General features: G+C 39.2%; 1 protein-coding gene across 1 annotated transcript in view; it reads left to right on the top strand.

Annotated features, from left to right (window-relative positions):
• SEMA3D (semaphorin 3D) overlaps window positions 1-27,805 on the top strand; it is a 127,518-nt gene that overhangs the window by 32,162 nt on the left and 67,551 nt on the right. The window contains exons 2-3 of the mRNA XM_057366418.1: window positions 8,559-8,749; window positions 19,592-19,752. Of these exons, the coding sequence (XP_057222401.1) occupies window positions 8,635-8,749; window positions 19,592-19,752 (276 nt within the window). The 5' untranslated portion in view covers window positions 8,559-8,634. The remainder of the gene's footprint in view (window positions 1-8,558; window positions 8,750-19,591; window positions 19,753-27,805) is intronic.

Here is a 27,805-nt window from a genome sequence, read left to right as displayed (position 1 = left end):
GGGATTTGTTATAGAGGCTCTGCTGATTCCCTGTCACACATCCTCCAAATGTAAATGAAATCAAATGTTAAAAAAACCCCAGAAACTAGGAATAAAAAAAATCTGTTCAGCCTAACAATAAAAAAAAAAAAAAACTGGGTTAATGGGCCAACAGAGATCATTGCACTGCAGTGTACATGTTCATATGTGTATCATTTTACATTTTGGCTGCACAAAATGTTGATCCAAAATTAGCTGGACAATGGATTAAAAGAATCCCTCCTCCAATAGAGTTCAGCCATATAGTCATGAATTATTAAATCAATTTGTTGGAAGTGTAAATTAAAATCCTTCCGGCATGTCTTTCCCTACAGTGTCGTTTATATTTTAAACCCTGCAGACTGTAGAGAGTTCATTGACAGTGCATCATATAATGAGGCCATACACTGATGAAAGGAATTTTAGGAAAATATGCCATTGGATATATAGCAAATGTATTTGATCAAAGCCCAACTGCCATATGAAGCACGTATTTTTTAACCATTGCTAAACTTTATTAGCCTGAATTATTTTGAAAATTGTGATCTGATTTTCACATAGCTGACAATAAACTAAGTAATACTGTCAATTAAGGAAACATCCTATCAGAATCAGCAAAGTAGAAATAATCCAAAAAATGTTTAATTATATTAAGATGCCAGCTACAACATGCAGTTGCCTGTACTTAACATTTGYAACATTCTGTTTTTCTCTGAGAGTCTCATCAACTTTGGGTACAGCTGGGGAATCTGTAAGTGCCTGCAAGCATTTAAATAAAATTACAAACTATTTGGCAATACATTAATGCTTACATCAGATAATCTAGCCACAAATTTTAGCACAATAAAGCATTGGCTGTGAAATGAAATTAACATTTATAAATATTTATGTAAATGTAAATCTTTGTTCCTTTCTTTCTGTTTCTGGGAGGGTTTGTTTTGGGTGTTGTTTTCTTGGTTGGGTKTTTGATTTATTAGGGTCTGCTGGGTTGTGATTGTGTGGATGGTCTGTAGGGTCTGGCTGCACAGAGAGTTGGCTGGCTGGTGGTGCCTCAGAAGCATGTATGGCTGAAATGTGTAATRTATTGTGTAGTGTGCAATTAATGGAGCCATGCAGCACTGGGAGCTGGCTGAGGTCTGGATTGCTTGGATCAAGCAGGATCAAGCCAGACAAAAGAGCCCCACCTCCTTAGATCTGTAGATGTGTCCATGCAGACAGCTGGCTGGCTGTTCCCTTTCAGAGTGTTACTCACCTTGCTGGTGAATCGTGTGGAGCATAAGTATGGATTTGATACATCACAGATTTCACCAGAGGGCTGCACTACCTTCCCATCAAGCTGGGTTTTTCACAAACCTACGAAAGTCATGGCAGGGCAAGTTCAAGTAGTTAATCTATAAAATACCCCATTGCCACTTGTTGCTGGTAATCCCCAAAAATATCAGTGAGTTCAGACTTCTGGTCCCTGCTAGAGGAGTCATGCTCCACTCCTGCATATGTTGGAAGGTCTCCTATGAAAGGAAATAGGTTTTTCCATAGCAAAACCCTGGCAAGAATTCCTGGAGGTGAAAAAGAGACTGTAATCCTTCCTTTGTGTTGGCCACTGTAGGTTTCTGTTTCTTCCAGCAGAAGRATGGTGGTTGCAGGGTCAGTGGTTTAGCTGGCTTGACAGTTCTGCCTGGGGTTAATTCAGGCTGCAGCAGGACAAATGCAGTCTGCTAGGGTTTAAATGTACAGGCAGGTCTCCCCAAAATGAGCATTTGTTTTCTCTGATGGCCGTCATGACATTTTTCTGGCTTTTCAGTATTTTCTGAAGAGCAGGCCAAGGCTGTTCCACAGGCAAAGCTTCCTGCAAGTGTTCTCTCCCTGTCTCCTTCACTCAGAGCTGAGCCAAACCACCTCGAGTGCTGCAGGTGGTGACAGACATTTCAGAGGAAAATTCTCTGTCTCTCTTTGAAACCTTTCAGACGTCACAGTACTTGGCAGAAAGCGGTTTCCATCTAGTCTACCTTTTCATTAATGTCTCTAGGAATTTTTGTGCTACTGCCTTTTTCTTTTCTTGGATACCAAAGTTACAAAATTCATCTTAGAATCGCTTTTCATAGCTTTAGTGGTTTTTTTGGTCTGCTGGGGAAACATGCTGTACTTAAAATACTGTAACACTGAGGTTTGGCTTAGGGCTCCTTTTGATTCTTATGTGTTGCTAAATCGTGCCTTACATTGCTTTCTTCTTTGGCTTACGTTTGGGTTTTGGTTTTTCTTTTTTTTTTTTCTTTTCTTTTCTTTTTTTTTAATGATCAGACATGTAGGATATTCTCATATCCTAAATAAAGAGCCTGTTCTTTTTTTTTTTTCTTTTCTTTTCTTTTTTTTTAATGATCAGACATGTAGGATATTCTCATATCCTAAATAAAGAGCCTGTGGAAAGCTGTTATTATGGACATAATACCTGATGTCATAGTTCCATCCACAAAAGAAAATAAGAAAAAACAAGAGGAAAAAGAATCCATAAGATATGCCTATGTGTCTAACTTCAGAGTAAGAGGCATGTTGGTATTTCTGTGCAAAGATCCCAGCTGCACATCTGACTGCTGAGGCATTTTATTTATGTGCCTATGTCTTCTTGGATGTATCATTATCCGATGACAAGTTGGTTTCCATTCCATCCTTTTCCTTGAACAATAGATACTGTGTTTGAGAAACAGTCTATAGAGGTAAAAAAACCTATGAGTCTGATTTTCTTTTTTTTTTCTTTTTTTTAAGGAGACACAGTATACAAATAATTAGGGTTTGTGAATAGCATTTGTTTTATCATCAGTCTTGGATTTATGTGTTACATGTCCAAAAGAGAAAATGCCACAGATAAAATATCTCAGAATCATGTTTTGTAATGATACATAACACATCTGTATGCATGGCTGTCTATCTGCCACTTTCTGAAAAGATTACTTCTGTGTCTGTGAAATCTTTGGGTGTAATCCTGACCTCACTGACATTGACCTGAAAAATATCTTGGTATCTTCTGAGGATGAAGTGCTCATTTCCTATGTGTATAATTTTAGGTGTCTGACAGTAAATTTCACGGTCAGATAAGCTCTTCAGAGCAATGTGACACAGACCATTCTGTAAAGATTGCCCACTTCTACCAGTGTTTATCATCAAACAGACTACATGCCTGTTAGAAATACTTCCATCAGTAGATTCACTTCAGAAAGATGCCAAAAAAGTATAAAAAAGTAAACAAAATGAGGGAGTTCCTTCTYTCTCACCATTTTTACTTTAGCTTGTTCATCCCAATGAAAAAAAATCCAGTGTAATTCCTCAAATATATTTTCTCTCCCTGTTGGAGAGCTTTATTTATTATCAGATGGTTCTGTGCAATAAAACCAGATTTTTTTGCTGACTCTTTGTTCACTCGGTTGCATCCTCTTTGTCTCTCCGATCCTTCATTTTACTTTGCTCTACTTGATTCTTCTCATGTGGGAATAGGAACAGTAATTTTTCTTGCCTTCCAAGTTATTGGTGTTTAATAGATGGCGTATGAATTCTGTGAGGAGGTCAGTAAAGATAAAGCCTTTGAAGTTTTATAAAACTMATTCTAAGCTGGGTTATGTTTCGTATGACTGTTTGCTAATTATCTGGGTATTTAACAATAGCAAAGACTGCTCTATGGCAAAACCTCATCTAAGCCAGGTACACTAAGCTCAGTGATTTAAGAAAATTAAAATTAAAAAAAAGCCACCTACTATAGACACACATAATTTTTTTAATTGTACTGTTGTCTTCTTATTCGTTAATTTTTCCTGGTGTTGGGAAGTGAGGTAATGCCAATCTGGGGTTTATGTAAAAGCAGTATTTTTTCTGAATCCTGAAAGAGAACATTTTCTGAACTATAAACAGAACAAAACCTACTTAATAAGTAGAAGAATAGTGWTGAATAATACTGTTTACCAGTTCTTGGATGGAGTTAGCTTTAACTGAGATTTCACAATGAAGAGAAAAGCATCTTCTGCCAAATAATATATCAACAGACCATCTATCTAAGGGGTACAAGAACATAGTTTCATTGTGCTCTGGATGAATGTCATCTTTGTTATTGCAGAACTAAGTTAAGAATGTTAAGTAAGTCTAAAGATGTAATTTTATTTTTAGTGATTTTGTAAGTTATTTATCTGAATCAAGTRTGCTTGTAGTTTTCCCTTTTATTAACAAAGACAATTCAATATCCAGTTCAYGATTATAATTGAATTTTGAACCACACAGTAGTTAACCATAGTTATTTTTCTTTTGGAGTACGTATGATAATTTCATGGTGAGACATCTACGTAATGCATTAGATACATATATTGGTATATTTGTATATTTATTATTAAAGTAATGTGCTTTAAATTTGTGTGCATATATATAAAGTACATGTTCTGAATAAAGAGATGATAAAGAGAGAATGTGCCTTTCAATAAATTTGAATCATAGGTGGGGTAATTCTTGTTTCTTCTTGTGGCTGATTAGTTTTAAATCTTTTAAAGCAATATGTTTGTCTGACAGCCACTGATGCTACTTTGTTGATATTTGGAAGGGACACCTTTTGCACGCTTCTGACTCCATAGACCAAGGAAAAATATGATCCCAAGATCTCAAACAAGGATAGATAAGGAGAAGAAAGAAAAAATCTGGCATCAGTAATAGTAAATTACATACTGATGCTACATGGCCTAGGCAACTTATTAATTAGGTTTATAATTAATTTATAAGCTTATAATGGCTAGGTTGCTCTAGACTTTCAGTTGTCACAATTTGCAACATTGCTATTAGATTTATTAAAACAGAGCCATAACTCTTTATTGAAGTGTAAAATTCTGAATTTTGAAATGATCTTGGAAAACTAGTTCTGGAAACAGGTTTAAATTATCCTCCAGTTCCATAAAGGTTTTTTTACAGAATTAGCCAAGAGTTATATGAATACTGTTAAAAAAAGTGTGTGTTTGCAGATGGGTGACAGTCCTTTCAGCTCTGGACTTCATGACGCCAGGAGAAGTCAGAAACTACACAGTATTTGTGAATGCAAGATTCTGCAYTTAGATAGGTTTGAGCTGAACGATCTGAAAAAGCTCCCATAAGCACAGAGCTCCTCACTGTCTGTGTATTTGAGAAGGCTGAAGAGCTCTGTTTATTGCCACAAAGGGCCTGGAATAAATTATGTTTAGTAAATTGGCTCCAGGTTTTCTTGTTTCAGACAGTAGCTTCGGAGCAATCTCTTTTATAGGCTCCACTAAATCTGACCAATTGCAGGGAGGTGACACCTCGTTTCGGGGATGTGACATCACGCATGTGCCAGTCAGGTCCAGCCGCCTCTGTCAGGATGGCAGGGCACCAGCAGTTCAACWTTCTGTCTTTTGGCAGTTTAACCCACAGCCTGTTCCGAATTTATGGGCCCCACAGGGAGGTCCTAGCRGGATGGAGCCAGGCTGCTCAGCCCCTCCTCAGCCTTGCACCTCACACTCCTACATGGGGCAAATAAAAGCTCCTTTATTCCRCTGGAAATGCCCCTTTTTCAGCAAGGTGTATGCATCGCTTCCTTCCCCAGTCAGTCTTGCAGGTGATAATTAACACAGTGCAGTGCTACTTCCTAGCTGTAGCCAAGGTGGAAGGTAGTTTTAGCCTCAGCATTTTTCTTTTCAGACACTTTTTCCTCATTTATTTTGGACCTGTTCATGGTGAGGAAGTTTTAGAAMGTGTTGGTCCTTAGCTGAAGTATCGAAGAACTAAACAAACCAGTAATTTTTCTTTCTCTGACCAAATTTTTCATACTTTTGAGGGGAGGAAAGAATAGGGGAGTCAAATTTGCTTTTAGGTTTTATATTTTATTTCTGCTCATGGGTCTGCTTGCTTCTGAGAGGCGTGACTGAGGGTCTTTTCAGTACAGAACACTGATTGACATTGCATGTGTTAGAGAAAGGAAGGATATTTCCTGAAGATTAACGGCAAGTTAGTTGGCCTGAAGTTCATTAACCTGAGCTAGACTGTTGGAGAGRCTCTGTGTGGAAGCTGGAATTGTATTAGAGGCTCATCATAAACTAAAAATATATGTGACAATCTGGCCAGATTGCAATGAATCTAAAGACAGGACAGGGTTGGCTCGAGCTCACAGAGCAGCTGCCTCCRGTGTAAACTAACCGCCTTGTGAAAGCAAATGGTTTTTCACAGACATTATTCAAATAAAAGGGGAAAGGGAAAAAAATCCACCAACTGGAAAAAAGGAAGGTTCCCATTAGCAAAAAAAGCCTACATGAAAAAGTGGGGTTGTGAGCTATGGCCAAAGGCCCGATTTGGTGCTTTTTCTCAGTCAATTCAGCAAATGACATTGTGCATTGACACAGTGGTTTTTTAGTCAAATTTAGTCCTGATTCTTAACAGTAACTTGCCTCAAGAAAACGAGCCYCAAATTCTTTGGTGAGTTCCCTGTTGGCTGAGGCCCAGACCTTCAGGCCATGACTTCTCAGCATACTTGCAGTGAGATTGGCTCCCTCTTAATTGCTTCTTTTTGAAGTATGGTTTGTCACTATCATCCTGCTGAAGATGAACAGGGCTGATGTCTCATCTTTATATCATCTTCCCCCTGCTCTCCTCCCCTTCTTTTCCCTTTCTTCCCTCATAAATAAATTTCTTACAGGCAATTTAACCCTGGGATAATCTAATTCATAGCAGTTCTTTGTGGTCCACCTACAAAGAGATGTGATGGCACAGAAGTAGTAAAGGTCTTCTCTTAGGATCTGATCCCGTAAAAAAGGGAAGGATGAAACACAGGCATTTCATGTTTGTTTTCTTTCCGTGTCATCTCATGTACATGCACTCACACTTGGCCAAGAGTAGTGATTCAGACACTGAATGTAAATGTTGAAGAGGGGATGAGAAGAAAGAACCTCAATGTTCTGCAATAGGGACTATGCTTTGGGCATTTTACAAGTTGTTTTCCTCATCCACTTTCACCATTGTGCTTTTCTTGCACACTTAATTGTCTTTTGCTATTGACAGAAGGGTCTGGAGGCTCAGAAAGCCCAAGTTTCATCTGCGAGGTTTCCTCTGTCGAAGTGAACTGAAGGGGTTCTGTTTSCATCCTTTCCTGAATTGGTTCTCGGTTCTGCTGTAGCTCACAGAGGTGCTCTGACCCAATGCTGCAGGAGCTCAAGTGCCAGACCGGTGCAGAGACTAAGGGGCCAGAAGCTGTGCTGCATCTCTCATGGGCTTGCAAGGAAACTCTCCTTTGATGTCTGTGCRAGTGCTGCCTGATGTGGGCATGAGGATTGTTCTTTTAATCATGCAGTTCCAGTACCTTTCAGAAAAGAATTTTCATGGCAAGTCATGAGCCATTAATCTCTCGACTAACCATAACATTTCCTTACTCCTGGGTTTTACAGCATTACTCAAACACTGACATTTGTCATTTCACCAGCCATCTCCCTTGACCTCTGGCATCATGCACTTGCAGGGGGAAGCATCTGGTCTCACAAATATTTTCATACTCTGATCTCTGTGATTTATTAACCATCAAGTTTTGCCTTCAGAACTCAAGATGCCATTTCAAACAATTTCATATGCAAAAGTGGAGTTATTGGGCAAAAGGGATCCTTGATAGCTGGGTACAAAGGATACCAGGATTGCTGTTGCTGTTTTCTTTTCAACTACTGTGCTGGCTGTGTGACCTTGAGGAAATAGGTTCACTGCAGCTGTATGGTTCTGTTTTTGCATAGGGAAAATAAGGACAGTGATAATTGCTTTCATTTGTAAAACTCTTCAAGATTTATGGAATATGAATGACTCTTATTAAGTGAAAAGTGTTGCAAAGCTGGCTTAGTTGCACAGTTTGCTAACAAAATCCCATATCAGCCTATTGACCCTAGCCTGAAACACTCATTAAAGTTTATAGGACATTTTGGTGGATGAGTTGAGGCAGTTATTCTGCTGGAAATATCTTACTGAAAACACTTCTAAATCCATCATCCACATTGGCTTTTTTCTCTATTGAAACTAAACACAACTGCTTGCTCTATCCAATTTCCTTAGTTTATTTATGAAAGTTTTTGATGGGTATGTACACTCACTGTTAACTCAATTTGTACCTCCATGGCATCTGAGACATTACAGTTCATTCTAGTCATAGCATAAATGTGCAATAGCTGTTGTACTGAGATAAAAAGAGTCACAAAACWTTAAGATATCCAGTGGAACAATTTGAACGAACAAGTTGCATGATCACCTTTGAATGGCAAATGTTCTTTTTATGGATACTGCATTAATTTAATTTGTGCCTAAACTTTAACTATGCTAGACACTGTTGTTTGTAAAGTTTACATATTTTTTCCAATGTCAAAATGTGTAAATTTAGTATTAAAGAAACAAAACATTTTTACTTGTACTAGAGAAAGAAATACTTTTGTAGCAAAGAAATTAAATGAGCCACTCTTTAAAGATAGGTCTGGMTTGCTTACAGAATCATTATTTATGCAGTAATGCCAATCTACAGAAGTTTTATTTTTTCCTTCCAGATAAAACTTGGATTGTTTGAAAACGGGGGAGATAGTTCACCATAGTACAAAAGAAGATATAGAAGAGGAGAGCAGAATGAGAGCTTTGCAAGTGCCCCATGCCTGCAGTTTGCTGTCYTTAGTGATGCTGTTCCTTCCAGTCACTGGAACGTCAAAACAAAATATCCCAAGACTGAAGCTTTCCTATAAAGGTAAACTTTTCAGTACTTTTTCTGATTCTGCCAGCTTTGTTTTGATGTGACGTTGCCAACAGTTCATTTGTATTGTTAACCAGGAAAGCAAAACACTGTCCCAGAAATAATGGAAAACATTGTCTTTTTAAACTATTACTTCTGTTTGCTCCAGGAGGATGATAATAGACTATACATAAATTAGAGGGGAGAGATAATTGAAACACTCTGAGGCGCATTGGAGACATTCCCATGTGGCTGGTGGGGATTATGTGAGACATGGAGGACATTCACACCTTCCTGGAGCATCAGAGAAAGTCGAGAGAGAGATGCCTCAAGTGTTTCAAGGGATCTGACATTTATTTTTGTAAAAATTCTCTTTCTATCACTACATTTGTATGTTGAAATCTTTATGTAGTTTTCTTTCTCTTTGCTTCTTTGGATCACAGAAGTGTGTTACTCTGCAGAATTTTTTAGTCTTCCATGTAGTTCTTGTTGAGAATGGTRCAGTCTGGGGCGTTTAAAAGCAGAMATATTTATGTAGKAATGGGCAATCTTTTTCTAGAAGGTAGATTTCTTGTTGCTTTGAATGTAGAGTAGACGTCCACAGACACAGAGATATGCCACTGATTCTGTCTTCTTTAACTAAAACAAATGCTCTCCAGTTAGTTATGTTTCAGTTATGTCATGTCAGCACCCTGCCCTTATGGGAGCTATTTCTGCTCTGTTTCTCAAACTTACGTCTTCCTGTGCATTGCAGAATTACACTCAGGATGGTGTGATGGGACAGGCTGTAAAGCCTTCATTGGGGCTTATGATATGTTTATCATGAGTTTAACACCCAGAGGAATTTATTGAGCAAGCAGAATGACATGCTATTTATTTACAAGCTTCTCTTTTGCTGGATAGGCMTGCCACTGTGCAAGCTGTTCCATTGTGTATAGATGTGTTTGAATGTGTTTGTGTGAGAGAGATTGAGGAAGCAAGATCAAGGGATCTTGACAACATTTTTATAAATTCAGGAAACAGTTACACTCACTGAAGCCAATGAATACAGAAACTGAAAGACCTGACATGAATTATGAAAGTTAGCAGTAAAACCCTCCTAACATACAACCAGCCTTCTCACAACTAGTCCTTTTGAGATAATTCCCAAAAGCAGCATATACCATATGGTGATGGCATTTATTGTGGATTTGACACTCAAGATTAGTGAATTCCTCTCAACTTCAAAAGCAGATAGCCTTTGGCAAAACCCTGATGGATGCATTTGGCAGGTAAAAAGGRGGACTAAGAAAAATTATTGAGGTCAACACAGGAAAAAAAAAGAAATGGCTGAAATCTTAGTTTAAAATAGTGGCAGAGACCTGCTGGGAGAGGTTGGGAAAATGCCTSAGCTCGTTTAAAAAGACAATGAGCAGATGATTGATATTTAGGCCCTGACCCAAASTTTTATTAGCAACTTTATAAACCTTTCAGTTTGGCTTGAGGGATAACGTTTCCTGTCCAAACTTATCCACCTATATCCCTGTAGGGGGGGAAAATCGACAACAGATACAGATGCAAAATRGAACATAAATCTTAATTTGGAGAGCTGTGATGGAACTGAAAAGCCAGAAGAAAGAGAATTACCAGAATTTATTGTGCTTTGTCYTACTTTCTTGGGGGGTGGAAGGTGTGTATTTTTCCACATGGAACAAGAAAAAWATTACTGCTGTTTTTTCACACTTATGTATTGTAAATTATTCCAGTATGGCTTACYGTAATTAAACCATATTTTTGTTGTTGATAACAGGATGTCAGATGCACTGCATATTTAATATAGTTGTCAGAATTAAGTCTACCTTCGTTCCCCCAAATCTTTCAAACAAAACAATTCCAAGGTTTGTGAGAATAAGATGCGGGAGAAATGAACTGTCTTGCCAGTTCTCATAAAATTGTTAGTTATGTCACTGACAAGTCCTGGCATCTCTGTTCTTTGGAATTAAGACTTGAACTATCATGAGGGGGAAGAACCRGGGTTCTTTCCCTTTATGGAAAACAGATGAAAACTGGCCACATCAGGCAGTTCCAGAAACCTGGTCACATGTGTGTCTTTGAAGGATAGGGTTCATCCCTTTCAAGGTGCAATGTGTTTATGGCATTGCTCCATCTTTCCAGAAGAGCTGAGCATTTGCCAGGGCTGGAGAGCTCAAAATAAGCAGGACTTTTCTCTGCAGTTACTGAATCTCCCAGCTGCATCAGTCAGTGGTGGATGGAGGGAGAGGRTGGGGTAGTTAAAGATATGCAGTCTGTAACTGCAGGAGTGCTTCAATAAACCACAGCATGTCACAGCTCCTTTGTGTTCAGACAGSAATTAAAATTTTAGATCCTTTCTGAATGGCAGTATAGGTCTTCATCTTCTCGGGGTTTTCATCTTAAGGAGTAGTGCTGGAAATGTTAAGATATTCCAGTGAACGATGTGAGTATCAGCATAGTGTCATATGATGGATTTCCTTTATTGTTTACCCCAATCTAAAAATTTGTTCCAAAAAGCATGCATGATAAAATTAAAACTACACACAATTCAATTCAAAYATGTTGTAATACAGAATCAAAGTAATATATTCTCCACCTGTGTTAATGTAATACACTATGATCTTTAATTACATATCCTTTAGTCCCGCATTTTCCCTGATCCATTGGTTGAAAAATTCTTTTCTGCTCTTAGACTTTGCTTTTAGATATTGGTTTATGAAATTGCTATCCCAGAAATTGKCACTGCTCTTGTGATGTTTTTAGGGTGTTCTCACTGCATAGATCTTGTTTAATCTGTATATTTTAGGTATTTTTACAAGATTGAGGTGCTTTTACTACTATGTTACAGCTTTTATATTAGGAGAAGGTAAGAAACTGTCTTCCAATAGAAGATTGCCATCTTTAGAAAACCACGGGGTGATTTTTGAATAATATCCCATATTTTAATACTCTTTGTCTAGCACTGCTTTCAGTCTAATAGCAACAGTGTGTATTAATCACTCAGTTTCATGTAGGTGGATAAGCTGTGACTTTCATTCAAACTGCAGAACTCCTCAAGCACTAGTGACATTCAGCTTCCCTAAGCAGCACATCCTYGTTGTCTGCTGCCTCATTCCAACCTCTAGACCAGATGCAGAAGATTTTCATATACCAGACTCATTCATTAATGTAATTTRCAGGACAGCATGAGTTTTGTTGCTAAAGAATAGAAGGATCTGTGTCCTAATTCATATATGTTTAATTCATACAGTGTACACAGTCTTGTTTCTGTCTACCTTTTGAGTAATAATTCTTTTAATTCATTGGAAGTACTTCCATACATATTTTGTGTGTGTATTTCTAGGTTTTACTTCATAGGGAAAAGTAGAGAAGACCAGAAGGTTGATTGCCTTCTAAGGAAAAAAAACCAAAAAAAACCCCAAAAAAACAAACAAACAAAAAACAAACAAACAAAAAAAAAAACAAAAACAAACCAAACCCAAAACGTTTTTCAATTTGTGGCTATCCTGAAATTTCTCTGTAGAAATGCAGATTCCTAATTGCAAATTTAACCCTGCTGATTTGATCAACCTTGCTGCTTTTCATGGACATCTTAGTAAGTGTAGTCTGTGTTCTCGTGAATGCATTTACATTACAAAAGTGTGCACCCTGGTTTCTTSGCTGGTGGGGGGATGCCAAAAATTTGGACATTGTCACCAGTGACATCCACTTATACATATCATTCCTGTATGGGAATGTGGCCATGCCCCAGAGCAAGCCATGCTTGCTGTGAACAGCTGTGATTTGATCAGAGGACCTGGATCCTGCATTGTGACACAGTACATAGGAAAAAGCACAACCGCAGGCAACCTTTGGCTTTTAAACCAGGATTTACTTAGCACTGTTAAAAACAACTATGGTAGTAACTAAATCTAATAAACAAGAGCATTATTCTCAGCTGATTAGTTTTTCTCCACATTGAATGAATTAAGATGCAGTCTCACTCCCACTGMAGTCATGGCAAGAGTTTTACCACTGAAGTAAACTGAAGCAAGATCAAATTCACACTCCTCACTTTGTTCATCTTATGTAAGTAAACTAAAGACAGGCAGTTCTTTCTCCTGTGCTGAAGGATGACAGTACTAAAACATCAGCTCCACATGGAAATTAGCCACATTTAAGGATTGTTTAGTTTCATGCAGTGTTTCACATACAGAGATTTTCTTCTGCCTAAGAGTTTCTCCCTAAGAGTGATCAATTCTTAAAACATGGTGAAAAAGCAAACAGGAACATTTTGATGCCAGGAATTGTTTTGAAAACTTGACTGGATGAGTACATTTTGTGAGTGTTCAAAAATGATTGTTTGAACATGCTACTTTACAATGTCAAGCATTCTGTTCTCGATAATAGTTTTTGCTTTAAAACTGTTTCATTTTATAACTGATGAGCTGCTTAACTGTTGCATCAGAGCAGGCAGTTGTTCAGTTTCAGTACAGCTGGCTTATTTCCATGTCATGCATCATTTAATTGYACACATAAAACATAGTTAAAATTGTGCAGCTCCATGAGCCTCACTTAAACTGTCTGTGACACTGTGGTAATTCCAGTACCCTGATGGGATGTTGCACAAGTATGACTGGTTGGAATGTGGTAAACTGGKGATGTATAGGAGAGCCTAGAAATGAGCTTGCATTTTGCATCTGTGCTTACACTACTGGAAGAGGAAGTAAAACCAGAAAAAACGTGCTCTTGTGGCAATATCAACAGYTGTAAATCTGAATGCTTATGAAATCAAGGAAAATCTGCTGAGTAAGGAAGTGGTGCTTTTCCCTTTTTTGTTGTTTAATTAATTTTTGATGATTTATTATTTCTCAGAACAATCTATTTTAGAKTACTTTGCAGAAAACATGAAGTGTTTTTGTGAGAGTGAAGATCCTAGTATTGGATGACTGTCTAGTTATGCAAAAGACTTTGCCTGTTTTGTCTCAAAAATGCTTTCTGGAGGCAGTGATCATTGTGACTTAAAAWGTACCCTAGCTTGAAGATGGATGRRTACTGCTGTSCATGTGAGGAAAGACTCTTGCATAYGCTCCAGACTAAGTATAAACTTGAAGGCATTTATTACATCTTAGTAATGGAAACATCAGCAAATTTTTACAGGCATTTTTCCTTTTTTAAGCTAGTGAACTTGAAGGTCACATCCAACTATATGTTGCATTTTTTGTCATATAATTATCRTATATATAATGTCCTGGAGAGCAGCCTCCAGTCAGTGACATCAACAGTTTACATAGCAGTTGAACTAAGAATAACYTTGGAGAACTGACCCATATCAAACTCYTAACAGTGTAAACTGTAGCTCACAACAGTTTTTGTTTTTTTCATGATCACAGAAGGGCCTCARTTGGATAAAAGAATTGTGTTCAAAAAAATACCAAACTATTCTGCTRCATGTTCACTTTATTAAATATCAGAAGATAAAACCAATCTGAAAGAGCAATACTTAGCAAAAAAAGTTTGTTTCTGTGTAAAAAGAAAGGTGGGACAACATCAAAAACAGCTKCCATGGAATAATGCAGGGAAGATGGATGGTAAGTAGCATCAGCTTGGAAGAGGGTTCAAAACTCTAATTACTTTTACTAATGACATCTGTTAAGCAAATCCAATTCAGAGCAGTTTTAAAAATCCCAACCCTGTTCTCTTTCTGTGCACTAATTGGAGGGCACGATCCGCCTGACGTCAGCATTTGCAGTAGACACCTGTGGTCACTAGGCAGGTACTCGAGTCACATCATGTTTCCCTTTCCTCCCTCCCAATTTCTGCAGTTCCATTTATAGATGAGTTCCCCAAAGAAGGGCAGAGGGAAATAGGGGATGTCTCTTCTGTACTCACAGTCCCATGGAGATAAGTACACAAAGAGCAGAAAGAGAAAGAATTTMCTTTATCAAACCAGCACACTATCAGACAAGTAAGAGAAATTGGCTAACTCTGTTTAAGAGACAAAATTTTGAAGATGGTGGGAGTGACAGAGGTACATTTTTTGCAATAATTTGAAAGAACAGATGTTCTACTTTCTGAATAAAATCTTGGTTATCCCAGAGTTTTGCACTGTGTTGAACCATAGTGTTTGAGAGCAGAGAAGTTACTGAATTCGCTGAAATTTTGTAATTAACTGACTTATTAATTAGCTGACCCAGTGGAGCCTGAGCAAGCGGTAAGTGCACATGCAGTGGGGAGGCAGGGCTGGAGGAGGGCTGGGGCAGAAGTGCTGGCACCCGGGGCATGTGTTCTGGCCAGGCAGCCAGGGCCTAGTTGGAATAAAGTATTAAATTTTGAGGAAAACAGCAAATAGAGACTATGAACTGAGTGCTGAACATGTGCTCATGAAAGACCATCCCTGTAAATAACTGTTACTGTGGCTTGTAAGAATGCTGGTTCTGTGCTAGCCAGGCTACAGAGATGCAGTGATTCAAAGCAACACCTTGCTCTAAGCTTGAAAATCATTGGGAAATGTGCTTTTCACAGTTAATTTTTCCAGTGTAATATCCCTGATGATAGTAAATACGTCTCGCTGTGAAGAAAACTTTCAATGCATAAGATTGGATTGTGTTGTTTTATGGAGTGAGAACAATGATTAATTTGGCTGCAATTAAATCAGCCCTCTGTTAATGTTTAATTGTAAAGTTTTATTAGGTCACATTGCAGTTATAATCTTATCAGTGGCCATGGTCAGTCTTATTTCCAAGTTTTTTTTAGTAGTGAATAACTGACCAAACCTGATGCTTCACCACTTTGCAGCTTGTGTTGTCATTTGCGTCAGTAAGAAAGGRGTGTGCAGTGTTGTCATTTCAATCTGGAATATTTTACAGATGTTTTCCTTATGATGCAGCAAAATAAATGATTTTACAAGGCATCAGGCAGGACTTATTCCCACTTGGCATTTCAGTCATGAGGCAGCGTTTTCCGTCACTAGTGTAACTGTTCTAGGTGGGGTTGTTTTACTGAGAAATCCCAGAACTATTAAACAACAGATGACAAACATCCATTTGGGATGGTCTCTTCAGAGATCATTCCTTTCAAATWAGAAGGAAACGGGAAGTAGAGAGCAGTCTCAGTCATGATCTTCCATGTATGTAGAGAGTCAAATCCACATACTTTTCCAAGTGACACTCCTGCAAAGGTCCATGCTTTGCATGGCTCTAAGCAGTGAAAGTGCTGTAGAGCATTTGCCCAAGCATATCATTTATCCTTTCTCAGATAAAATTCCTTTGGATGCAGATGGGAAGGAATTTTCCCTCATATTCTGTATCTCAGTTACTTGTGTCCTGCAGGTAAGGACTGAGGTTTTCATAGTACCATGTTAACCATAAACTGCTCCTAAGTGATCTTGCTGGCAATTAATAAACAGGTCTTTTAAAGTGTTACTAGTTTAGAAAACAGACCCTGACATCTTTGTCTTCCCAAAAGATAATATGAGAAGGGACAGTGCTGGCATACAGCAGTGTAATGCTCAGCACTGGATATAATTCTTCCATGTGAAGCAAGATTTTCTTTTCCAAAGTACTGCCAAATAAATCTCACATAGGGCAGTAGGAGCTGAAGTGCACAACAATTTGTTTTCAGATTGTACTGTAACAACATCCTGCACTGAGCCTTCTTATGTTTGCACACAAACATAAGAAGTGACTGAGCCAAAAAATTATTTTTGTAATTATATACCAGGTAGTCAGATTCATAATTAAATTAAAAATTTAAGAGAAAATACTTTTTCTCTCGCAGTGATGTTTATTATACAGCATCACAACTTAATTTTCGCTTGCCTGTCACATGGTTTGTGAGAGACCTTGGAGAAACATGTTTGGGTGGGGTTATTTTTCCCTTTATTAAATTTAGGACTTTTCCTGCAAAACACTGGCTCTAATTTTCATCCTGATCAGGATATGCCGTAACTTGTGCAGTAACTCTGGCTTTTCTAGCAGGAGTGCTACATTGTCCATCCACTGCCAGGAAGGTGGAAATACCCTTAATTTTATATTCAGTTAAATACAGGATTTTCCTTTCTGTCTGAAGGTTTCTGAAGAGTTTAGCTTGGAGAGTTTACTTGTGGAATAACTGATTCACATGTTTATTTTCTTTTCCCTAAAGTAATGACTACCCAAAAAGACTTAACTCTCCTTGTGCTCTTTTCTATATGTTGCTTGTGCCCTCATCCGGAATTACGTCCACAGAGTATTCATTAGGCAAAATGTTACAGATTTTTTTTTTGCAATCTTTTAGCTTTTTTTACAGCAGAATAGATTCATTCATTAGTTTCACACAGCATCGTGTTATTTTAATTATGTTTTAAATGGATTTGAAGCCACTGTTAATTCACAGTAAACCTTTACTGTCAAATTTTTGATTTAATAGGGATCTCAGAGGTGTTGCTACTGCAYGATCCCCTTACTATCCTCATTGAATTTGAATAAATGATCTTTGAAGATCCCTTGACTGGCTGGAGGAGGAGGGCCACATAAATCATGTGAAGCTCAGTAAAGCCAAGTGCGAGATCCCCCACCCGGGTCAGGGCAGTCCTTGGTATCAGCACAGACTGGATGATGAACAAATTGTGTGACGAACAGGCTGAGTGCAGCCCTACAGACAACGACTTGGGGATATTGGTGRWKRAAAAATGGATATGAGCCAACRTTGAGTGCTCACAGCCTGCAAAGCCAACCATACCCTGGGCTGTACCACAAGAAGTGTGTTCAGCAGGTAGATGGAGGGGATTCTGCCTCCATAGTTTTGYTGGAGGTYAGGATTTCTCCTTTTGTTTCTTTCTCTTGGGGAATTTTTACCCATTTTGTTGCTGGGTGGCAGTAACGACCGAGTCCTTGGCAGAGACAAAGAAGGTTGGGCCCAGGGGAGGAAGGCACCTGGAAGCTCTTGTTCGGGGTTTCTCTCTTGTCTGGGGTTTTCTCTGGGAGAAGCAGAGATCCCGTGATAATTTGGGCTCAGGAAAAAGTGGGGCGGAGGCAGCTCAGTGTTCTTTCCCTGTTTGGCTTTGGARGGGGAYRGTGGAACTGCTGGGGAGAGARCTCACTGCCRYCCCAGAGMCCCGMACTGCTGCAGATGAGCCTTTGCTTGTGGGAGTGGCTGAACTGGGACATTACCAACACCGACCTCACCAAAGAGACCCTTCACCATCCGCTTGGGTGCTGTGGGGAAAGCCCATCCATGAGCTCCATCCCTCCTCCTCCAGGGGAGGCTCTATCTCACTGTATTCATTAGTAGCACAGCCACTGCCCAACCCYTGTCCTTTTCTCTGCCACTGCTCTGAGGTTTTTCTTTGCTACACTGTGGTTCCCACCCCCCTGCCTTGCCAGGAGTTGTTACATCTCATCTACAACCACGGCACTTTGCTCGACCCTGCCTTCCCAGCTTGCTATTCTAAAGTTCCTGCTATGACTCCTTTTGCTGTCGTGAGGGGGCACCAGCATCAGCTCCCCCAGTGAGTGTGTAAAATAAACTCCTCCTTCATCCATTCCTGCCGCCCGCGTCCGCCATTGCCGCGTGAGGGGGATAAGCCAGCCCGAACCCTCGCACAGCGCCCCCTGGCGGCGCGGGGAATCACCGCCCCCCTGCCCCGCCGGCAGTCCCTGAGGGGGKCTGGGGCGGCCCAGAGCTTTTATTGTCTTTTGGTACCGTTGCTGTCGCTTGTTTACGTTGTTATCCATACTAGTAAAAAGCTGTTACTCCTTTTCACATATCTTTGCTTGAAAACGCAGTGATTCCAAAGTTACAAGAATTCAAGGGAAGGGGGGGATCATGTTCGTCGCTCCAAGGGAGGTCCCCACCTTCCTTGGCAAACACATGTCTTTCAAACCAGAACAAGTTTGCTCTGGTGGAATCCTACCTGCAATCCTACATTGACCTCTGGGGCATCAAGTTCATGCAAGACATGGATCTGTTGAGATAAGTCTAGAGAAAGGCCATGAAGACATATATGAACCTTCCCTGTGAAGRCAGACTGAGAGGGTTGGGGTTGTTCATCCTGGAGAAGTGAASGCTCTGAGGAGACCTTRTTGTAACTTTTCGTATTTAAAGGGGGCTTGTAAAAAATGTTGAGGAAGGACTTCTTACCAACACTTTTAGTGACAGGACAAGGGGCAGTAGTTTTAAAGAGAGTAGGTAGAAACTGGATATAAAGAAAGACTTTTTTTATGATGAGAATGGTGAGAAGCAGGCAAGGGTTRCCCAGGGAAGTTGTGGGTGCCCTGTCCCTGGAAGTATTCAAGGCTGGGTTAGGTGGGGTTTTGAGAAAGTTGATCTAGTGGAAGATGTTCCTCCTCATAGTGAGGGGGTTGAACTGGATTATCTTCAAATGTCCCTACCCACTGTTTCCTGCTCCTAATTATTCTTGGCTGGCATTCACCTTCTTTGCTGCATTATATCTGGAGCACCAAATATGGTGAGGTATTGATTCTTGATTATGTGTATCCATGAGTRTGATGATATAAACATAATTAGTTTTCTTAGAATGAAGGGAAGAWATACCACACATTTTGAAAAGATCTGTCTTTCTTGGTTTCTAATTTATGTTGGATTTTTGATCCATTTATGCCATGCAGATAATTTATTAAGAAAATTCTATATAGAAAAGTATTTTRTGAATGTAAATATTACCCAATTTGGAATTAAAAAAAAAAAAAAAAGCCCAGAGAAACCCAAGGTTAAAAGGAACGTTATTATGACTCTGGAAAACAGGCTCCAAGACTGCATTTATCTCACTGGTATACTTCATGCTGGTTGCATATATTTATAAAAGACACTGATGAGTCATATATAAACATTTTGATTATAAAGATTTTCTTCATTTTCCCACAGACTTGCTGCTTTCAAACAGCTGCATCCCATTCCTGGGCTCAGCGGAGGGGCTTGATTTTCGAACCCTGCTGCTAGATGAGGAGAGGGGCCGGCTGCTGGTTGGGGCTAAAGACCACATCTTTCTGCTCAACTTGGTTGATGTAAACAAAAATGTAAAAAAGGTCAGTGTGTYTTTCACGGAGTTTATCTCTTAAGTTAAATTTTGTTAAAGTCTTTTTTTGTTTGTTGTGTTTTGTGTTTTTTTTTTTATTAATTTCTTCTCTGGGTAACTGCAGATTCATTGTGCAATGTAATTAACCAAGTTTTGATAATCTCACTTCCCATAGTTTCACAGATTATCTTTATTCAATTGAATTTCTTGTGCTGTATAATCTTGTGTGTGACTGATGACCTGCAGGAGATCAGCTATGCGGAAGAGTCCTGCAGTATATGAAATCTGCCTCAAAATATTAGCAAACAGTGAAAATGCAGYTCAAAGTGTTCACTTCTCAAGTCCTCTGGTCATGGTTACCCTCCTCATTCAAAAGTATTTGAAAGGAAATAACTGAAGACAGCTCTTTCATTGCTTCCTGGCATCACTGGGATTACTTTATGTAATACTGAGCAGAGCAGAGGCAATTTGGATGGTTTAAATTGTAGTAAAATGTAAGTGGCAATTTTTACATTWCTGTTAATATCTAGAATTACTAGTGATAGGAAAAGCTTCCASTGGGATCTGCTGTAGTTCCTTTTCCTTGCCCGGTGACAATGTGTTAACTGGAGATAATGAGATGACAATTTAGCTTTCAATATTTCTAGCAGATATGGTGAACTGGAGTTTTTGTAAGCACACTTGACTACTGYGAGTGAAAACCAGATGCTTGCGCAGGAACAAATGAAAACTGGTTTCCTGCTTCTTCCAGATATGAAGAAAATTTGAATTCTCAGCTGTGTTTGGTATTTTCTTTAGGCACCATAGGGGGGTTTTAAATTACTGCGTTTGGCTGCCAGCTCTGAAGAGGTAACTGACCCTGAATTAATGCAATTGCAGGCAGGGGCTGAACAGGTGGAATAAGAGACTGTTTTGCCCTCATGTTTGAGAGCAGCACGTGCTGTCATTGTGTAGAGAAGATACAGTACCAGACTGAATATTGTGTTCCTTATTTTGACTTCAGCAATGCTGCACATACCAGTTTCTGTAAAACTCAGATTCTGGGTRTTTCACGAAATTTCTTTCCAGGGATGCTTTATCAAACTCTTATCTTGCATCTGTCCTCTTAGTGGTTGACTCAAAACCTACCACCTCCTCAGGATATTGCATTAATAACAGCACTACTAATTATAATTGCAAATTTTCAGACTACAAATTGATTTTTGGTGTAGGCTTTCYGTAGAATTTTGTTTGTGTGAAAGCAGACTTCTGTTTCTGTGGGATGCTGCTTGCCTCCTGGGAGATGCTGAGTGCTGTCATCTCCCATTATGTTCASTGGGGCTTTATGAGCCCAGATCTTGCTGGAGGTGGCAGCACCCTGCGTGGGCCACCCCTCTGTCCAAGCTGGTGACATTTTCCCTTTGGCCAAACCACCACTGATCTTTATGGACCTTGTGCTTTCCAAGAAGAGCAGAACACAGATGGAGCCAGGAGAGCTAATGTGAAATSGGAAGTGCCATTTGGTATAGGTGTTTACATTTCCTAAGCTGAGTAGAGAATGTGTGCTTATATATCTGTGGTAACCTGGAAGGAGGGAATAAAATTCCTAACCTCTTGCTATGTGGACTAAATATGTGCAGGTTCAAATACTTCTACTTCCTAGTTTAACCATTCAGATAATATTTAAATTTTGAGAAAAAACACCAATGAAAAATATTCAGTGGGTAAAACTGACTGAGAAGCCCTGCAAACCATCCTGGTGTACTAACTTCTAACATATCCATAGGCATCAAACAACTTTATAAACGTATTTTCTTGCATAAATGCCCAGGTAACACATGGCAATGTCTCACGAGTGTTCCTCTTTAATTCCACTGTGCTTGACTGGTAAAATCTTGCTAGTGGGAGGGAAGGGATGTGATAAAGGAAGTTGCACGAGGAGCTGTGTATAAATCTCAGTCACTGAGGAGGATGCTAAAGGATACTCCACAGTAGCAGTGAAGTGTCAGAAAGCAGCATTTGCCGGTGCTGTGTTTAGACTGACCGTGGTTTGGGTTGGCACCAGGCCAGGCGGCTCGCTTCCAGGCTTTCCCAGTGTGAGGAAACCACACATGTTGGGACTACAAGGGTCTGAAGTGTGTCCTTTGTACTCCTCTGGAGTAAGAGTTGTCTGGAAAAAATAATCTGCTTGCCCACAGCCACTGAAATGAGTAGAAATTGATTAGAATATTAAGTTTCTGCGTATAAATGAGGTGTTTATTAATGACTTTGAGGAAGGAGTGTTAAAAGCAAGTTGAGGGGATGGGAGAGGTGTAACAACTTTGATTGTGCATAGTTTGAGGTTTCCTTTCTTTAAAACAGAGYTGAACATGAACTTAAGAATGCTTGATGCYGAGTARATTAATCTTATTTTAATAAAGCTCTCAATTTCAGATCTTTGTTTTGTTAGGAGCTACTGATAYCTCCAAAAGCCAAGTCAGGATCCCCAAAAATTTGTTCTCATATGTGGATATAATTACTTGGCAAGATTATTACAGAATCTAATGCTCTATATTAAGACATTTCTGGAATAGTATTCAAAGAAGCATCCAAAGCATTGTATCATACTCCCTTCTCTTAATGTATACATATATATAATTTAATAACCTCCTTTTTTAAAACATATTTATTTACCTAGATTAGCTAATTTGACATACATATATTAAGTTATGGCTTTATTTCCTGGTGTATTTTTCCTGATGAAATAAATCARTAGTTCTGCTGKAGTCCCAATTTCTTAAATCATTGTAGTTTTTATTCAATTTATTGTGTAATAGGTTGAAAACTTCCTTAGCTGGCAGCTTGAAAAAAAATCTGTCTGGTTTCCAGTGCTTGCAAACCTCATTATAAAACAACAGTAAGTACCACAGTGTAATAAGGAAGTCCTCCAGGATGACAGGCAAATGCAGAAAACTAAAGTGATTATAGTCAATAAATATATAAGGTTTAGCAATGGATAATCTTCTTTGTGTAGCAGGGATATATTTTCTCTGAAGTTTTCCTGCACAGAAGCATTTAGCTCCATTGCAGAAATGGCATTATCAAGTGCTATACTCTTTTTTGGAAAGATCCTCACATGCCTGACAAATTCTGCAAGCTACTTGTAAACAGGAAAATTAGTGATTTCTTCCTATGACTAAAATAAAGATGTTCAGCAAAAGAAAGGAGGCCTRCTGAAGGCCTCTATGCCATAACCAGCAAAAATGCAGTGTAAAACAGGGATGTTTAATGGCATGATAGGCTGGAAAGCTGGAGAAGAAATTCTGTAGGGACCCCCAAGCTCTGGGATCCTGCTGGAAACATTACTTTGTTAAATCGAATTTTCTTGTCAGTTTGCTTAAAGCCTTTTCTRTTTTACTCCTTAAGCTAAATAAATACAAAATACAAAATGTTGTCAGCTGGGTAAACAGTGGGTAAATAGCTGYAAAGCAATGGTGCCCCTTTCTGTGTCTGTGCTAACAGTGCACGCAGGGTTACATGTCAGCGCGATTATCACGGTGTGATCCGCAGCAGGACCCGCCCAGCTCCGCGGGAATAGGAATGCTATCAAGGCATGACAAGCTTTTGAAAAGCTGCCAACCTGCAGGAGCTGTCAGTGCTAGGAGACATAGCACCATGTGGGCCAAATAGATAAACATGTCAGATCCCCAATAGCAGCTTTGGAACAAGTTGTTTTCATCTGTCCCAGTGTGCACTGGCTCAGGGTCACAAATTATCATTTCTTGGAGCATCCTCAGTTTGTAGTTGCTACTGTTTTTCCGACATGTGCAGCTGTCTCGTGACATCCTTGGATGCTCTCTTGTATTGACTATTGTCTGTATTTCACAGGGAAAAATATACATATRCATAAATACATGTTTATCTGCTGGGTAAATGCTTATGAAATACCTTCACATAAGTTTTTGTATAATTCCAGTGCTTGACAACAGTCCAAGTGAGCTTATACTTCAGCACTGTTATCATTGTGCACTGTTTGCAGTGTGACCCACCCATCTCTGCAGGAAGGGGAACATATATGCAAATACATATGCATATTTATGTAAAATAGCACCCTTGAGACATAGGAGCAGAATTTTACATTCATTACTGTGAGAAACTTTCTGTCAGTCTGTATAAGTGTGGTCTCAATTAGGAATGAACCCAGTGGAAATTTAGCCAGTGCTGAAGGGAGGCTTTGGTTCTTGMCATCAAGCMTGAGCCTCAGGAATGCATAAAGAGTCTGAGGTGTTTATTGCAGCCTTGAAACASAGTAACACCTAGATAGGTCCTTCCTAAAAGTGTGTGCTGCTTATTCTATAACTCAAAGGAAGTTAGCTTCCTGCCTGTCAGCAAAACTGTAGACAGTCTGAGAGTGAAGCTTTCTTGACCTGTCAGAAGAAAAGTTTTGCCAGGAAACACAGTCGAAGGCCAAGTCATGTGGAAACCAGTGGAGATGCTTAAAGTTCTGAAAGTGGGGCATGAGCACTGAAATAATCTGGGATAAACCCARTGAAACTTCTGGTTAGGGACTTGCAGAAGCAGAGGTGATATCTTTGTGCTTGCTAGCCCTTGGAGGGGTCTTACTGCTGAGTTATTTATTCTATGAAGTTGTTTGAAGGACTTAAATGTAAGCACCTGTGTAGACAAAGTGAAAACTTTTGAAAAATGTTGGTAGACGCAAAACAACAGATGGAGTAAGACGTGAARAAAGCAGTATGAATCCAGAATAACAGCAGTCCTAGGTGGAAGAGAGTGTCTCTGTTATTTCCTTTTGCATTGTTGCCATAAATTATGTTTCCATAAACATCCGCCGTCATTTTTGTATTTTACCCATGTGTTTAGYTATAAAGAATGGCCAGCATCCTGCTCTTTGAAAACATTTACTCATATTGGTCATTGGCTTTTTCAAAGGTAGGATTTGTTTTTAGTCTGAAGTGATAAACATGTCGGGAGCAATGCCATTTACCCTAAAAATCCTGGTGTACGGTTTCCTTTTAGGAGAAACAGACGGTAGTCAGAAGTCTGCTGTGGTTAGACTGTGGAAAATGAAGTGTGGAAGCACTGAAACCTTTCAAGATTTAATCCAGTGTAAATGAAATCAGCATCTGGTCTATTTTCTTTAAGCTTTCACATGTGCTCATAACATRCACATGAAAATGCACTTTTCAGAAAACCCTTGAGGCTGGAAGTATTGGCTGTTACTTAAGTTGCATTGGAGATCACAGTTTAACAGGAGAACTGGGGCATGTGGAGATGTTGCTTTGTCCCAGACAGATGCAATATTAAAGCCCATTTGGTTCTAATATGAGGTTTCACTCTAACACCCACCCACCAAATTTAAACTACCAAAAGCTTGTGAATGCATCATCCAAATACACAACTTTTATTTTCCTCTGACTTCCAGTGCATTTTATTCAGCTTGATAGCACCATGAAAATAAAGAATGCCATACACTGACACTGGCATTCCTGCTGTGTTGTAAATCACTTTGAAAGAAGACTTATATTCTCTCTTCCCYCCTTCCTGTTAYATCASATTATATCTTTCAGAGATCCAATTTTCTGTTACTATGAAATAATTGGGGGTGGAAATTCTGGTCAGATAATTTCCTGGATGTGTATTGCAGGCATGAGAAATAGTAYCACAGGTGAAGGTCTGTGGCAGATAAAAACAAAACTTAAGGACAMATTCCTGGCTTTTACGGATCTCTTCAGTATTTCTGGTAGTTAGCTAAACCTTGATGAAACTGCTAAAAAGAAAGCAAGGTGAAAAAACTCTAAAGACAGCCTGGTTAGTTTTCAAATAGAGGGAGAAATTCAGATGAGGAAAGCACACTTAGATGTGYTTCCTTTGTTTGCTGATGACTTTAAAATATTGAATTTCAGAGTACAACAAGTACAGTGGGAGCCAAATACAAGAACTGCATGGGTAACCTTCACGTTAGGGTTTGTATATGAGAACAATTTGTCCAGTTCCCAAACTGTGGAGTTCCATACTGCACACATTCACGCAAGCAGATGTGAGGTATTTAGAGAACAACTGGTATACGAATATGGTACGCTAAAATCAGATCATTTTCTCATCAATTATCTTGGTTGGTTAGAGCATGGTGCTAATAATGTCAAGGTCATGGGTTCAATCCTTGTACAGACAGTTCATGTAAGAGTTGGGCTCAGTGATCCTTGTGGGTCCCTTCAAACTCAGAACATTCTGTGATTCCATGATAATTGTAACACTCTTTGTTTTCCGCAAAATAACACTGAGAATGCATTAAATTCTTTTCAGTGTTTTCTGAGAAATTCAGTAAACTTTTAGTGCTTGCAGTAATTTTCATTGAAGTGACCTGGGGTCAATGACAAATGTCCTAGTTCTCAGGATGCAATCCATGAACACCCACTCTTATGGCACTGGGGCATGACATTCATGATATTGTCTTATGCAGCAGGGTGACATTCCTATTGGATCACTGTCGTGTGTTTTCTCAGTGCTCCTTGATCTTACTGTTTTTCTTTGCTTTTAATTTTTGAACTATGAATTACGAAGTACTTCAGAAAATCAAGAAAAAAATTGAAAAGAAGAAAGTCACATAATTGTCATTTTACTGGTGGGAAAATTGAGACCTGACTGTCACATATAGTACGGCAATAACAAAACTGGGATTAGACTGTCTCCTGGTTTACTTCAGTCTGTTTGGATCATGTTGCCCTCTTTACTGTACTCATTTTATGGTCACATTGAGCTATGTCATGAATCCTTTTTTTTTTTTTTTTTTTTCACAGGGGGTAGTTTTTCATTGAGAAGAGTTTCTCAGGGGGAGTATATTGCATATGCCAACGTGACAAAGGGTTTACAACTCAGTCTGTCTTTGTTCTTTAGAAACTGCTCTTGGGACTGTCATATGGGGAATTTGCCCATACCAATGAGCCTAAGCTTCTGAATTATAGAGTACATGCTTCACAAAGCCTTAATAAGGCATTTTGATGCCCAGAAAGCTGTAATTTTATTGCATACCTTCTCTCAAGCATCAGTATGATGAATATCTATTACATAGAATAAAACAAGGGAAGAAAGCTCTTCCTGCACCAAGCAGCTATCAGTTTATTTTCATCTAAGTGCTTCTACCACCTCTTGCTCCTTTTAAATAGGAAGGGAGCAATTCCTTTGTTTACAGGCCCCAAATTCAGTGTGTGAGCATTTTGAGACATGCCAATCAGCTGATGTTCTCCACTTCTGGTAGAGACACATCCTGCTGGTGCTCCATGCACCACTAATAAAGCACTTTGGGGYGTCTGGTCCCAGAGGCGGCGCTGACAGAGAAGTGCTGAAGCACGTGTGCAGCATCAGGCACGGGAGAGGCTCCAGTGAAAGCCCCAGGSCTGCTGAGAGCCGACAGCCTCAATGGGACACTCAAGTGCTTGCTGCTGGCACGAGCATGGCTATCTTGGGGACCCAGAACTGGAAGGAGTCATGTTGGTCTCACTCGTTGCTATCAGCAGCTGCTACCTCATGGAGCAGGTATTCCGTTCATAACTGGTCCAAGTGGGACACTTCATGCAACTTCTTTAGGAATGTTGTTGCCATGGAACAGAACCTTGTTATGACGATGTTTCAGATTTAATTTTTGTTAAAATCTACACTGTGATATGTATTTATKAATGAACAGTTTATAAACATTTCCTCTGGCCGTTTTTAATTCTGTACCTCAGAGCCCTTTGATTCTCCTGGCATAATTTAACGTCATTTGTTTTAGGGATTCTTCCAAACTTTGTGTCACCTGCATGGTTGTGGCAGAGTTTTGCATTTTTACCAAAGCTACTGAAAGGTACATGAAATAGGATAAGCTCTTACACTTTCTTGAGGAACTTCATGAGTAACTTTCTACCCCAAGTTCTTCACTTATCAGACCCTTTTTTTGCTTGTAATAATGCCTGKTTTTGGCAGTCAGTTTCCATGTGACTTTAGTAAATTTCCATGTGAATTTAGTAAATGTTAAATGGATTCCTGATGAAGAAGATTTCTACCACCTTAATGTAATTCAGCTAGGTTATTAAAGTACAATATTAGAG

This window comes from Malurus melanocephalus, unplaced genomic scaffold (assembly GCF_030028575.1).
Source record: "Malurus melanocephalus ecotype Western Australia unplaced genomic scaffold, MMel_1.1 scaffold_65, whole genome shotgun sequence".
Taxonomy (NCBI): domain Eukaryota; kingdom Metazoa; phylum Chordata; class Aves; order Passeriformes; family Maluridae; genus Malurus; species Malurus melanocephalus.
The sequence above is the reverse complement of the archived record's forward strand: the minus strand, read 5'-3'. Positions and strand labels throughout refer to the sequence as shown.